The sequence below is a fragment of the Centropristis striata genome, chromosome 10, assembly GCF_030273125.1.
Source record: "Centropristis striata isolate RG_2023a ecotype Rhode Island chromosome 10, C.striata_1.0, whole genome shotgun sequence".
In the NCBI taxonomy this organism is placed as follows: domain Eukaryota; kingdom Metazoa; phylum Chordata; class Actinopteri; order Perciformes; family Serranidae; genus Centropristis; species Centropristis striata.
Genome location: NC_081526.1, coordinates 30,633,578 through 30,649,859, shown reverse-complemented (window position 1 = coordinate 30,649,859; position 16,282 = coordinate 30,633,578). Strand labels below are relative to the sequence as shown.

At 37.8% G+C, this 16,282-nt stretch overlaps 1 protein-coding gene across 1 annotated transcript; it reads right to left on the bottom strand.

Moving 5' to 3' along the window:
- Positions 1 to 8,581: 8,581 nt before the first annotated feature.
- LOC131978627 (piggyBac transposable element-derived protein 3-like) lies at positions 8,582 to 11,531 on the bottom strand. The gene is made up of 3 exons (XM_059342337.1): positions 11,338 to 11,531; positions 9,678 to 11,087; positions 8,582 to 8,621 (listed from the first exon to the last, which is right to left on the bottom strand). Exons 1-3 carry the CDS (start codon positions 11,529 to 11,531, stop codon positions 8,582 to 8,584), a joined length of 1,644 nt encoding a protein of 547 aa, XP_059198320.1.
- Positions 11,532 to 16,282: the final 4,751 nt, after the last annotated feature.

The following is a 16,282-nucleotide window of genomic DNA, read 5'->3' as shown; positions in this document are numbered from 1 at the left end:
GTGAAGTACCTCCGCACACTGCAGAGTAACACTGCAGAAAGGTGCTTCTGTCCTCAGGGAGATGTTCAGTTATGCAGCAGGGATGATTTGGGACAACCAAAGCAACACGCCATGCAAACAATTAGTGCCCTTCATATTGTGAGGAGGTTTGTATAATTTCCACATACCCCTCAAGTCATCTGGGAAATGCAGAGTGCTTTCAATAAAACGGAGTAATGTCGGCACACACATGCAGATCACAGCTTCACTGACAGTGAGGGCTCTTCTGCCAATTGTATAATGTATAACAACATCAATTTTTAAGTAGTATTGCTTCTGCTTACAGGATGTTGGATGTGTAGGCCAGATGGCCAAGATCCAGGTGCTACGCTGTAATCCTGTGGTCTAAAACAGCTATGTGAGAGGAAATTTGCCACTGGGGTGTTTTTTTTCCTCGAGATAGTATTCTAACAGCACTGGCCTCTCACACCGTTCCCGAGACCACAGACAGAGACACAAATACATTACAGAGCAGACCTTTGGATTCATTAGGTCTGGTTCCTCGATCACCCTATATGGTTGTTTTGGTGTATATATACAGGATCGCCCATAAAATTGGAATCTTTTTTTTCCAGACAAAATCCTATGTTAACCTTAATGACCCATTTCTGTCTCTAACATACATTACAGTGCTTGTTCTCTGTCAATAATAAATCGCATTGTCACAATCATTTCATGGAAAAGAGGTAAAAAATATTCCAACTTAGGCCTCTGTATCATCAAACTTTATTTATATAGTGCTTTTCATACATAAAAATGCAATACAAAGTGCTTTACAAAATATATATAATAAGAATAAGAATAAGAAGAATAAAAACAAACAATAAAAATGACAAAATCCACCCCTCCCTCCCCCACATACACATCTGTAAGTATACATACACAAACATGCACTGGAGCTAAAAACTAAAAGACTAAAAGACAACAGGACAGGATAAAAGCTAAAAGACTAAAAGACAACAGGACAGGATAAAAGCTAAAAGACTAAAAGATAACAGGACAGACTAAAAGACAACAGGACAGGATAAAAACTTAAAGACTAAAGGACAACAGGACAGGATAAAAACTAAAAGACTAAAAGACAACAGGACAGGATAAAAGCTAAAAGACTAAAAGACAACAGGACAGGATAAAAACTTAAAGACTAAAGGACAACAGGACAGGATAAAACTGTATTGACAAAGATGATGTAACCATGTTTAATGTATCTACTGAAGGGATAAACTGCTTCTTTGGTCATATGAAAAGGCCAGTATAATTGGTTTATATTATTTAAACCATCTATAAATACATCTTTAAACATGTTAATTGTTCGTCACAGCTAGACAACTTGCCATGGAGAGAGATCTTAGAGTCAGCTTGTACACAGAAGCAGAAACCTGTCACACTAGTAAAAAAATAGATTTCTGTTCAGTGTTCTAGGTGCTCTTATAAAGGTTTTATGGTTTTACATGACATGTCTTCACATTGCAGTTTGCCTGATAAGATAATGTATTCTACAGATGCTTTTCATGCATATTTATAGATGTTCCAGGCTTGTTCAACTATATTTATCAGTGATACTTTAACTTTCTATATAATTATCGGTATGGTGCTTCTGTACTTCTGTACTTTTAGAAGTAAAAAAAACAAACGATATCCACCAGCTGCAAAACAACTGGTTAACTGGTTGACTGCAGTATATAATAAAAAAGATGATGAATGACCAGTTGCGTTGTAAAAGTCCATAGAAATCTGAGAATTTTATTGGGTTCTCAGTAGAGATGTTAATAATTTACTAACTAGCTAACCGACAACAAGAATTTTGACTGATTAGCAGTTAGCTTCTGAGCTAAAACAGTAAGTCTCTCACAAGCCGCGTTCCCGAGATATCCCGGTATATTATACCGTATATGACATTGTTAACTGCTTGTGTCCAGTATTGACTGTTTATCATCAGTCCAGTTCAACGCTCCCTCAGGGTTAAGAGCATCTTTATTATGTACATTAAATGTGGGAGAGGAAAGGTTGACTAGAAATGTCACAATTGCTGAGAAACAGTTAGGTTTAAGCACCAAAACCACTTTCCGTAGGTTAGAAAAGGGTTCGGCTTAAAATACACATTTGTACAAAACTACCAACAATGGGACATAAACACCAGTCTCCTGGTTGAGAGACTGTTGGTTTGGGCCGATTCCAAAAAAAGTTGGGACATTGCTTGAAACATAAATAAAACAGAATGTGATAATTTGCTACTCCTTTTGGACATTTATTAAATTAAAAACTGTTCAGTACAGTATATTGTATGTTCAAAGTAATACATTTTTTGTGTGATTAAGATCACACATTCTGTTTGTTATTTAAGAATTTCAATTTTTTTAGAAATCAGGGGTTGGACATTTCGTTAAATTCCGACAAGAATTTTGTGGGATAGCTACGAATTGCAGTACATTATTTTCCATGGAAAAAACATACAAACTGAACAGCCTGACTATTGGGATTATGGGATAAAAAAGTATATATATTTATACGTATGTAGTAGTAAAAGTAGTTACCTGTATGTCACCTGCATCAGTAAAGTTTGTTTGTGCCTCATAACGCTGATGAATACCAACTAAGTTTGGCAATCCTTCACCTTTCAGACACGGCGGTGAAGACGGGTTAGGAAAGGACTAGGGCACACTGTCTGCTGTCTGCACAGAATTAAAATGTCAGACTATGCTGCTGAGTCTGTGACCTCTTGACCGTGTATGCAAATCATGTGAGGTTGACAGTGAAGAAGGAGTAGGGCTCCTGGGAGGAAATAAAGCTGTTATTCCCCCTCAGGTGGCAAAATGCAGGATTAAGTCCTGGATGGGCTTTTCAACATGATAAGCATTTTTGACATTGGAGCAATGTAAAGGCTTGAGGCATGCATTGCACTTTATTTTATCCCTGTTACGATTAAATGTTTAATGTTTGACTTGAAGTGGGTTATGATGACTGTGTTCTGCATGCCAGTTTCCCATCTTATACAAAATTAGGTATCCATTGTGGTTAATAGTGTTGAGCTTTTTTCTTCATTTTCATGGCAACATTTTAAATGTGTTAATTTAGTGAGAAAATAATCTGTGTAAATGAACAACAGTGTAGCCTTCATACATTTTTAACCTTTTCTTATTTCTTTTGAACATTTCTAAGCATATGCTCCCTTTCAGATATGTCTTGTGACTATAATAAAGTCCTTTTGGGTTTTTATTTAGCTCAGACTCATTTGTGAAGCACTATTTGTTGCAACATGTTCATTTTCCTGAATCCAAGAGTCAAGTACACATGCATAAATGGACAACAAAACAAAATCAATGCGCTGAACAAAGTCATTGATATCCAAATAAAGACAGCCAATACTGCTTTTGATTGACATCCCAGGTTTGTTAGTGAATGCCAATGGATTTTCTTTGTCCTGCCCTTTTCTTCCCTCCTCTAAGAAGTGCCATTGACTTGATGGCTAATGAATTTGCCTTGTGTCATTTTGCACGACAGCTGTCACTCTCCAACTTGGCACCATCGTCCGCATCAGGGGAGGGAAAAACGGGAGCCAGATCGATTGACGTTAATTATGCGGATGTAACGAGGGACGCTGCACACTGGTCTGTGTCTCCTCCAAAGGAGTCGATAAAGGTCAAGCAATTAGATTTTCCCCCTACTTTTTTTTTTCTTCCAGGGTTTCTATAATGTCACTATGGTGATGGACTCTGCATCACCAGACAAATTATCTAGTTTCAGCCTCACACGTCTCACGCCAACCATACATTTGTGCTATAAATAAGCATATAAATAATAAAACTAACAAGTGCATTGTAAATTGGCAAAAGGTGGTGGCAACATGACTGTCACATGTAACGGAAAAACTGGTTAAGATGACAAGAATGTAATTATTTCCTTTATCATTTTGACAGGAACAAATTATGTTATTATGGTACTATTATGTTATTATTCTATTACATCTCACTTAAAGGTTCTGTGCACAGTATTCAGAACAACAATATAGCAGTTAACTGTTAATATATGCTGACACTGTCATGGAAAAATTATTAGACCATCGTTTTCTTCAATTTCTTGTTTATTTTAATGCCTGGTACAACTAAAGGTACATTGGTTTGGATTATGATAACAACAAAATAGCCCATGAGAGTTTAATTTAAGAGCTGTAATCTCGACATTTTCCATGGTTTTCATGATAACAATCAAAATCATTATCAAGAAAACCATGGAAAATGGCTAGATATCAGCAAACTCTTACAAGCTAATTTTGTTGTTATCATTATCTTTAAAATCTGATTACTTTAAGGAAATAATTTCTTATCCCTTTCTTATGCCTGGCTGAGCCTTGTCATTACTGTACCATTAGTCTACAGGGAAGTGATGAACAAACATGTTTTTCTGTGCTTGTTTAGAGCAAAAAACATGAGGAGGTTAGCCCTCTGTTAGTTAGTTAGTAACCTCTGTCCCACAGGTGTTGCTGCTGTCGTAGCTGAAAGTCTTCGTGTGGCTCTGGTTCATATGAGCTTCACAGTTCTGGTCTTTGAGGTGTGAGACAGAATAGTCGATGTCTTTGTCCTCCAGCAGACATCCAGCCAGAGGAAGAGAAGCAGACTGATGGCTCACCTGACCTCCCAACAGGATAAACAAGTAAAAATATCACCATTTCAATAAGGATTTATTAGCAGCTGCACTGTAAAAAAAGATAAACAATAGCTACTCAATAAAATTGAGGCAACAGATCGCACGCAGTAATTTTAATTAAATCTAACTACATTACAAGTTCAGTTAATAACAACTTAAAAGGAAGTGCCTGTCAATTAAAAATGGACTACCAGTAATCCTATTGTGTTGGATTCATTCAAAATTCTCTTGATTTAGAATTACATACACATAAAGATTATATTTAATGTGATCAAAATAAGTAGATTCCATCTCAAACATTTTTATATTAAAGTTACTTAAACAACTGCCTCAACATCAAGGACGCGTTTATATTTAATACATTTTATCAAATATATTAAGTAAAATAAAATGACTACAGAATAAATGTATTACAGTGTGGTGTTTTTCATAAGTAGTAGGTCGTTTTGCTGATATTATCGTTGTAACAAAATATAATTAATTTGATTCTGAGATAATATTAAGGCACACATGCATCCAGTTTTTAATTAAACACTAACCGGTGGAGAAAAATATGTTTTTCTGGTTAAGTGACATGAGACTGAAGAGGAACGATACAGCTGTGCCTCTGCCAGATGTTTGCATGACTGAAAATCAATTTGCATTTTAGAAGTTTATTAGTATGTGATTTTTTTAAACTTACATTTTCTTTGTTCTTTGAAAAATAAATCAAGCAGAACTGTGCAACAGATGAATAAATTCAAAGATATCACATTCAAAAGGTCATGTTATGGTTCGTTGGGAACTGGACTCAAATGCTGGACACAGAGAAGTCAGGTGCTTTCTAAAAACAATTTATTTACAAACTGAAAAATACTCCACAAAGGCAGAAACAAAAAAATGCGGTCCTGAATGGGTGAGGAAAACAAGGCAGTTAGAAACACGCATGAAAATACACTGAACTAGTCTTTTAGTGAGTGGTCGGAATTCTACTGACGTGGAACAAGTGGCGCTGGATCACAGGAGCCACAGGACTTAGGGAGAATGGCTCATGGAGGAGGAGGAGGCATGCACAAACACACTCCCACACAGACACACCCACAGACAATCATACATGAGGGAAAAGGGACTGAGGCAAAACCATAGACTGTATATAAATAATGGACATAGTCACCGTGACGTCACCCATTGGTTTTTGGACTGCCAGTTGGAAGCCTCGAGTTCAGCGTTATACTCGTCGCCATCTTGTTTCCGATACGCGGAGCAGACCATATTTGGACTGTGGAGGAGCGAGAGGGATCTGATCACTGACTACAGCCTCTCTACACCTCAACCTGACTGAGAGAAGCCGCTGCTAATTCATGTTAGCATTAACTGGAGCATTAACTGGGATGTTAGTTTTGGCTAGCAATAAAACAAAAACAAAATGTATCTTTCTTACCTCAGAAAACTGAGCAGCGACTCCTTGGAGTGTCTGTTAGTCCAACCAAACGCTGAACAAGACATTTTACTGAACAACAGTTTCAACAGTTTTCACTCATTAAGTGAAAATACAGTGTGAAAGGGTCAAAGTTATGAGACCAAATCGGTAAACGTCCTCTTTTCTATCTATATAACGTTATATATAACTTTATTGACACGTTACCGTGGATACGCATTGCTCTGCTTCTCTCCTGGTGACGGATCGCCTTGTCAGTGACCTGTCAATCAAAGCTAGAAATGCCCCAAATCATACGATTCTTTATCTTCTATTTTCTTCTAAATGGCGCCATTATTACAACTATTGACATCAAATTGTCTTGAAGATGATTTTTTACTAGCGAGTGAGACCATATTGTTGTCCTGAAAAAAATTTCTGAGGTAATAAATCAAATGAGAAGTTTTCAAATTTTGCACTGAAATGAATGGGCAGATTTTTTTGCAGCCAAACTTAGCACCCCCTACTGGAATTTTCGGTGAATTGCAGGCTTAATGCACTTCCTGGTTGGCCTCCATGCTCAGACACGGAGATTGCTGCCTGGGCAAAACAGGCGGGAGATTACCGGACAGGCTGGAATCCCAACAGGACACAGTTTCATTTGGCCTTTGATCACCAAAATCTCAGTTCATCCTTGAGTCAGACTAGATGTTTGAAGACATTTTTTTAAACACATTCCTGAGATATTGCTTTCATGTGAATAGGACAGAGGGAGCAACTGAATACAAAATTAAAATCATCTTCCTGATTTGAAACCATCAAATGTACAAAACTTCAAATAACTGTTATTCACAAATGTTGAAATGCTGTTATTCTGCAGTTTTGTACTTTTTACCTTTCTCAGAAATGCATTGAACTTGAATGCTCTGAAATCACTACCCTGTAAGCTTCACTTAAGAAAATGTTGCTTTCTGGGAATTTCTACATGCACGGCTGTAAAGATTTTGTTTGTGTGGCTCAATAAAACATTTATTATTTAAAAGTTACTCTAAAAAAATGTTGAACAGACACTGGTTACTACCCCCGCAAGTGCAGGAAATGTGCCAGATTGCAGGATGAGAGAGGGCATGTGAACACACACATCATCTTTAATTATCTCTCCATATGATAGGGCTGGTGATAAAAAATAATACATTTGACAGATAGTTCCTAATTGCTTTTCAGATAAAGTTTTTAATATAAAATTTGATCTATTAAAATATGTATTGTTTGATTAAAACTGTATATTTACACCTACACATCTCTACTGAGTGGACATCATAAAACTAATAATTAAAATAACATGATTTGATAATAACAAGGAAACATCTGGCACCAAAAAGATGCAAAATTCTAATGAGTACAACTTTGTACTTAGATTTTCATTTAATTGGTGGAAAGATTCTTACTTAATTAAATGTACTAATACCGCACCGAAAATATTGCTCAGGTGGAATATGCTACTCAAAATACTCAAAATATAAAATATTTCCATTAAATTTTCTATCAAATGACTCATTATTTTAGCTGTATTGTACTAAATTATACTATTGAGTAGTTCAATCTATATCAAACCATGTTTATTAAATACAGTATTTTCCAAGTTCTTAATGTGTTTTGTATGGTAAAAACACAAGGATGTTAATTTTTAAGTAAAGTATCATAAGCTTTTGAATAAATGTAGATGGGTAAAAAAGCACAATATTACAGATGAGGGGAAGAAAATTCTCAAGTAAGGTGACCTTGTTACATTCCAACACTGGTGAAAAAAAAAAAAGCAACTGTACACGAAAACAAAATAAAAAAATAAAAAAAACATATTTTCTTGTTTAAAGAAAATATGGCAACACACATCTTTAATACATGAACACAAAGTCACTCCTGGCATCTAATGAGTATAGGTGATTGATCAATCAAAGAGGATATACACTGTTCCTTTCAGATGGATTGTGGCAAACTCTTCCGCCTCGTTCCAGGTACATTTTTACACCTGGCCCTCTCAGTCATATAATCAAGAAGGACTAATCTTTGTGGCGTCGCTCCCAAAAAAAGTTATGAAGATATCAATCAAACAAAGGCTTCACACTCCCACACACTCCTGAGAAAAGCTCTGATCATCCAAAAACAAGTGAATTTACCTGAGTGCAGCATGGGGGTGCAGACACGTTTATATTAGGCGCAGTAAATTTATTTCAGTCTAAATGGGACAAACAAATGCCACATTTCTACAACCTTTTATACTGTTTGAGGTTTGACTGGTGCTCTTTTAATTCTGTCATCTCATTGCACCCTCTTCTCATAATAAAGACATCACAGTATTGATCTGTGTGTCACCTAGTGCAGGCCTTTGTGCGCACACACACACACACACACAATGCAGAGAACAGGGAAAGGAGAGAAAGGACAAATAACACTTGGCAGTCCGCTTACTTGTTGCTACCAATTACTTTGTATTAAAGGGAATCATAGTCTGCTCTCGGACATGGAGCTTGCGTCATCTGCACTGCAAAAAAAGAAAAGTTGGGTGAACTCAAAATTTCAAGGTAACAAACTTCGATAAAATTTTAAGTTGGACAATTAAACTAAATATTTTAAGTTTTGTTTTTGAGTTTTGCTCAACTCTGAATTCAGATTTTTGTCAACTCAACTGTAAGTTGTACTAACTTATAATTGTACATTGTAATAACTTGTAATCCTTACTTCTGCTAACTTCTGCAATGTGCTGAATTGGTACGATTGTAACGCTGCTATGAAATGTCAGCTAATGTTGCGACCACGATTTTGAGTTAGCATTGATACGCTAATGGCTACTCTTGTAGCTGTAACATGCAGCGCGGCTAGCATCAGTTATTCCACATTATATTATGTTTTTTTTTTTTTAAATGTCTTGTTACTTAAAATTTATCATGTTTTTTATTTTAACCCTAAAACAGGCAGGAGTAGAAAATAAGTTGCAAAAAATAATTTAGTGTTATCACTTATGTCTTTAGGCCCTAAGAAAAATATTTCCACATTCAATATATATATATATGCAATATTTGGATTTTATGAGTTGTATCTCCCAGGATACGTTGCCCAATAAAGGTATACACAGAGCCCAAATGATAAACATATTAATGTTTAATTTGATGAAGATCTTTTATACATTGTTTTATTCTTTGGTCATTTACATTACACACAGCACTTTTAAAGTTGATTTTATTCATTTTTACCAATCCAATTTAGTAATCTCATAAAAAAGTGACACAAAAACGGAACATTTCATAATGAACATATTGAACATTTTGTGCACTGAAGATTACATAAAAACAAAACAACACAGCAATTTCATTTTCTCAAATGATGCATACACAACTGAACACTGGAGAAAGCTTCGTGGGTCCAGGTTTTCCATAGCGGTGGGAACTCTATGAACAATACTCCTTATTTCCTGTCTATATTTCATTTTTTATGGAACACTTGGAAGCAGTTGCGTGGGTTTTTCCCGGTGACAATGCATAGACGAACACCACATTTTGTGCAGTAGATTGTTGTCTGTCCTTCTGGGCAAAGCCTGCACCTTCCCTTGTCTGTGAAGGCTGGGAAGTGATCCACTTGATCAAGGCGGACATCAGCCATGGGTCTTTGGGTTGTTGGCCTTTGTATGCATCTGGTGGGGCTGTGCACATTCTCCTCCCCTCCCTTGGAAGGCCTTCCCTTCTTCTTTCCACTGTGGATAAGGGCATCTGCAACCTCCAGCCTGAATTCCTTGAGCTTTTTGTGCTTTTGCACACCGATGCTTTTGGCATCTCGACGATACAGCAGCCATCCATTGTTGATGGCTATATCAGCCATTTGCCAAAAGAGGCCCAGGTACCACCGGTGGGACCTTGCAGGGGTGCGGTACAAGGCCACCATCATGTCAGCGAGGTCAACTCCTCCCATGTGGACATTGTACTGTGACACAATGTTTGGACAGGGAACAGCAACTCTTCTTCTCTCCTCTCTGGAGAAACGCCGGACTTCCTTGAGCGGGCTGATTGCAGCACAGGAACTAGCTAAGGTGACAGCTTTGTTGTCAGACCATTTTACAACAGCCACTTCTGCCTCATTATCCACCCTGTAGTCAAAGCTTCCCCTTCCTTGCCTCAGCAGAGCACGGTCATCCTCAAGTGTGCACCCTTTAAGCCTGTTCTTGCGTATGGTTCCCAGACTTCGCAAACCAAGGGACTCCTTCAGATGCACAATGAGTGGTAGGGAGGTAAAAAAATTGTCAAAGTAGACAACACACTCTGATTGGTTCTTAATTGTCTTGCAAAGTTGAATCACAACATTGGCTCCAACTCCAAGTTCTTTGGCTGGACCCTGGTCTGTGCCAAATGTGCTCTTTCCTGTGTATGTCAGGAAGTCATACACTATGCCAGAAACGCCTGCTCGAACAAAGATCTTGAAGCCCCAATGGTGAGGTTTGCTCGGGAGATACTGTCGGAGAGACCCAGCCTTTGTTCCTTTGTAAGGGACCATCATCTCATCTATTGAGAACTTGTTCTCACTCTCAATTTCCAGACACTTCTTTCTTACGTGCTCCAGCACTGGTGTCACTTTGCAGAGCCGATCTTGGCTTGGTTCTGATGTCTGATTGTCTTGGAAGTGGATGAATCGTGAGAGGCATTTAAACCTTTTTACTGACATCACATTGGCTATTTTGGCATAACGTGTGTCTTCTGCCCAATAATCATCCATGGATGGCATTCTCACCACTCCCATGATTAGCTTAATGCCAACAAATGACTTAATCTCATCCACAGTAGTGTTAATGCTGCCTCCAATTAATTGACAGCTATAGAGATTTGTTTGTTCAGCAATAAGTTGGAACAGATCATCATCAAAAAATTGGGCAAAGTAGCTACGTGGAGAAGACAGCTCATCAGGTGCGCTGAATACACTGGCAGCTGCTGTTGACTGGTGCTCAAACCGTTTCTTACGCCAGCTGTAAAAAACAAACAAAAATATATACAAAAATACATAACTGTGCTTTGTTATTTGTACAAAATGGTATTATTAGCAAGTATGGACTGAATTTAGCTGGTTAGTGGCATGGTACTTTCAGTAAATATCACAAGCATACCACACAGAAAGTTTGTATTTTTTCACCTTACATCAACTACAACATACATACATACATACATACATTTGTATGGATTGCACATATAAGTGTCCCTAAATAAGACTACTGTCACCTGAATCCCTTGGCTCGTTTGGACTTTGCACTGTGATCCATCTCTTCATCCTCCTGATCAGAACTTTCATCCTCATCAGAACTGCCTTCACTCACTGCGTCTAACTCATGCTGGCTGAAAATGACTTCCTGATCTTCATCACTGTCTGACTCAGAGTCAGAAGAACTTGCAGGGATCTCCTCTATCACTCTCATTCCTGTGCTTTCCTTTCTTTTCCCATAAAAGGACCTAGCCGAGATGCCCTGCTTGAAAATAAATAGATTTTTTAAAGTAAAATACACTTATACTGTTGTAATGGGCACAGTTGTGCATACTAATATCTGGTATTGCAGTCATTATTAACATGCCTTCCAGTTTGAAACAAAATTTTGAATAATGCACATTGACCAAATTTCTACCCCTAATCTGGCAACGTATCTCAGGGGATACATACATTTCAAAAGCTGCTAAGTAACACCACAAACACAGTTGAAGTATTTTTTCTTCATCAGAATGTTAAGACAAATGTCCTAATTAATTTTAGGAATTTATATTGTTGTTTTATTGAAAATAAGTATGACTAATATATGATTACTTACCCCAAAGGAAGCAGGTTCTCCACCACTGGCGGCCATGATGTTTTCTGATCAGGTTGACGAAACGATGCAAGATAGCCTGAACCAAATCATGTGATCTAGATACTAATACCAGACAAGACTTTTGATAAATGCTAACTAGATTAATGAAAACCTCCCAGCACACCCCCTACAGGATGTTAAAGAGTGTGTATCTCCTGGTGCACGATGCCTGTTTAAGGGTTAAATTCTCGACCTGAAAAGTAACTAAAGCTGTCTGCTACATGTTGTGGAGTGGAAGTATAAAGTCACATAAAATGGAAAAGCTAAAGTAAAGTACAAGTACCTCAAAATGATACTTAAGTACAGTACTTGAGTAATTGTACTTCTTTGATTTCCACCACTGCTAACCTATGAGAATGAACTACAAGTGTGAAATATTAATGAATGATCTTGGGTGTCGTGAAAAGCATGGCCTACCCAGGTGATTTAGCCTAACGTCTGCTGTAGAAATACAGAAAAAAGTTTTGTTTTGTTTGGCTCCACTTATTTGTGCAAACAGCTTCCTCTGTGCACGTCTGTACAGGAGCCATAGACGTTGCCCAGTGTGGATGTAGTGAATTTTTCATTGAGAGCAGGGTCGCACTGGATGTCAATCAGTTCTAGTTACATATCCGGGGGCGCTTTCTCGCTGTGGAACGACAGGGGAGAGGACACCAGCTACAGTTCTTGTTCATTCTTAATAAAATCAGAGAAATGCTGCTTGAACTCGGTGTGAAGGTGTATCTGTTGGCGTGGCAGGGTGGCACATCCACTGTAGCTGGTATTTTGAAATGTGTGAAGCACTTGTTGGTCATTAGTTTTATTTTTATAGATGGATTTTTTTGGGGCTTGTTTTGTTTTCTTTTGAGTCCATTGCGGTCTGAGATGGTCCACAGGCCGTAATTTGCCCATGTGTGTCTTATACTCTGGCAAAGTGCTGAAACATATCTTATATGATGGCTTTCTCTATTTCTCTATTTGGGACTTTCCTTTCACTGGAGTTTGGTCTGCTATTTGTCAATGGCATGAATATGCATGTAAAAGTTCACCAAAGTTCAGCTCATGCAAAAGCTCTGCAAAGATCAGATTTAATTCCATATTTTATTTTGCTCTTAAATGTCACTGCTATAAATGGGAATTTCACTTGGCTCATATTCAAAGCTGTGGCTGGAAAGTGATGCTTTGGAAACCATAAAGTCAGGCTTCGCTTGCTTCTGAGCTGACAATCCATACTTTGAAACCTGGCCATTGAACTAGGCTACAAGCTGAGACCTTGTCATCAGCCGCATCACTGAAATCACAACATATGTCACTCATGGCACCAGAGGGGGCAAACAAAATGACATATTTTTGTAGGCCAACCCTAAAGTAGCATCTCCATGGGGTCTATTGAGAATTCTCCAATGGGATTTTTGCATTGGGTTTTGGATAATTTCCGAAAATAATCTCTGTGGCAAACACACGTTTCTGATGCTAACATGATTTTTTCAGCAGGATAAACTTCACAAATGAACAACACTTATTATTTGAAGCATTAATGCAGCCAACGAAAGTAAAAAGCTAACGTAAGTATAGTGAACTACACCATGGTTGCATGACTTAAACGTCACAGTCGTTATCCATACGACAGACTCAGACAAGCTAAACAGTGGTTTTGACAAGCTAGCGAATCCGTAGCCTAATAAATTGTTATTTTACACAATTTACAGTCTTGCAAGAGCACTTAAAAACACATCTAGAGGCTGTGAGGCAGACTAGTGAGAGAGTTCCTGTCTGTATCCGGTGTAATGACGCTTAATGTCCCTGAAAACCACTGTAGTCTCATTTAGCCACTTGTTAGCAACCGCCTTTTTAAGGACACATAAAAACTCCAAAATTCACAAGGTGGGGAACAAATTTTATGTCGCACAAAAAAACACAAACATCTCTTCAGCTGTGTTAACCACAGACCTTATTTCAGGCATCAAACCAAAAACCCTTTCAAAATCCTCATTGAGTTTGAGAGGTTAGACCCCATGGCGCTAAAATGCTAGCTTACTTTCAGGTTTAAGAACTAATTCCTTTGTCGCCCTATTGGAGGCAGCTTCAGTTTCAACTCTTTATATGAGGTAAGGGAGGAAATTACATTTTCTTAAAATGTTATCAACTCTCTGTGTATTTGTTGCTGTGTTTCAATATATCCAACCACACGGCAGCCTGCAGGTGTTATTATGTTTCTGTTTCAGCTGTCACACAACAGCAAGTGTATAAATGAGTGAATTGATCGAGGCTTTCAATGCTCAAAACTGTACAACAATGATGTAAGCCAGTAACTGATTTGTGACAATCAATCACAAACATTTTTTTTCTTACCCCTATAGGCCTGGTTATCGGACAGCAGAAACATATAGATCTTTAACACCTGTTAACAAATATGTACACAGTATAGAGGAACAGGACCTGATGGGACCCTGATTAAGAACTCAGCCAGGATTTTACACATACATCGCTAATATGTGTGTATACAGGCAAGTAGGCCATGCCACCAATATCACCACTTTTCACTGACAGAGTAGCATAAAAGAGAGAAAGTGCTATTTGTTTAACAAGGTTTTTTTTCACGGTTTTGCACTGTAGTGGTTATAATGAGCTTTGTCAGAATGACCGATTAAAACCTTCCATCACCCCGAGACTCTTCCCTATTTCTCTTGGTCTCTTGGTCTCTTCTTTCCTCTCCCCTTCCATCTTTCTCAGTTTCCCCCTGTGCATGCTGTAAATAGAATCTGCCTCCACGATCAGCTGAGAAATTAAATGTTCCCACTCTGGCCTCAGTTTCCCTTTTGCTCTGCATAAATAATGGGCTGTGTTCTCAATGGCTGCAGAGGCATCATAAGTCCTTTATATGATGCATCATATTCCAGGTGCCATGTCATTATTTTTCTGCTCGCTGCTGCTGCTGTCTCTTTTTTTAAATTAAGATGTATAAATAGGATTTTCTGCTAATTAATTTTTACATTTCACTCTTTTTTGGGTGAGGAGGAAAGATGAGACAAATATTTTTAACTCATAGCATGCTCATGGTAATTAGCACATTTAAAAATGTGTGTTATCAGCTCTGTGTGGCTGTCGTTTGGCACAGCAGCCGGCCAAGCTAAATTTTTTACCAGCATGCTAATGTGATGATGCTTACAGTGGCCCCATCTTTGTTGAGCATGTTAACAATTGGTTGAACACATTGTGCAGCTGAACAGCATTAATTTCCGTTAAAATACGTTAATCATGAGCTTTTTTTTTCATAACTAAGTCGAGACAAGTCATTATAACTCTAGCTGTGACGACATCAACAGGCGTAATCATTGACAAGGTTACACGAGTAAAATGTTGTTTAAGAAAAAAATACTTAACCAAAATCTATCTTTACACACACACACACACACACACACACACACACACTGCCAGTGCTGTGGCACTCAGTCCATCTCAGCTTCTCTCAGTCCTCAGGCCTGACAGTTGTGCTACTGTAATGCATAAAGTTTGTGGTTTGGAAGTTTACTGTTGAGTTAGTTGAGTAACGCACATTTTTTCAGAGACTTGTCTCAACCCAAAAATGACAACATAAGGTGTTTGTACAGGCAGCAAAATTTGACTCTAAAATATTTACACTGTCATCCGCCACCATCTTGCGAACATAGAAGTTATGATGGTGCTGCAGTTTAAATCGCAGGTGTCACCCTCGGGGCAGAAGAAGGGGAGGTGGATGGGTCAAACAAATGGTGGACTTTCACCCATGAGAACGGGATTCATGTCCCATGTGAAAAAAAAAGTAAGCAGCTTTTTACACAACTTGTGTTTTTTACGTAACTTACGGTAGTCACGTCACCCTCATCTCTTATTCACATCCGTACATTTATTCACTGTTTAAACAACTTACCAGGACGTTTTTTGCCCTAAACCTAATTAATTCTGTCGTCAGCTTCCCTCTAAAGTACTGCCTCAAAACAAAGGTTTTGTTTGATGATGATAGGCCAAGTTAAACCGGAGACATATTCAAATATACTGAGATTAACAATAATATAAAACTAGATTTTATCTTCATTTTACCTCTTACATGATACATATGCTAACCAACATTTAAAATCCTTCATTGAGCAGGAAAATTGTGTTTAAAAGTAAAAAAAATAAACAAATAAAAAAACATGATTTTGATTTTATAGGTTTTTTGTGTGTTTTTGGGTTTAAATTGTTGAACCAGTAAGTCAAAGTGAAATAATAATTAGTAGGTCATATAGGTGAGGTTGAGCTGAAAAATAATAAATTTTTTCTTATTTAAAATGGCCAAAATAGCCCAAAAGTCTTGTTTTGGTTGTGTG

Excerpts from the sequence above, each read along its gene's own strand:
- LOC131978627 (XM_059342337.1), bottom strand. The coding sequence starts at position 11,531 with ATGAGAGTGATAGAGGAGATCCCTGCAAGTTCTTCTGACTCTGAGTCA. Across the intron at positions 11,088-11,337 it reads AAACGAGCCAAGGGATTCAG|CTGGCGTAAGAAACGGTTTG; the intron begins GTGACAGTAGTC and ends TGTTTTTTACAG. Across the intron at positions 8,622-9,677 it reads GCCTTCACAGACAAGGGAAG|TGCAGATGACGCAAGCTCCA; the intron begins GTGCAGGCTTTG and ends CTTTTTTTGCAG.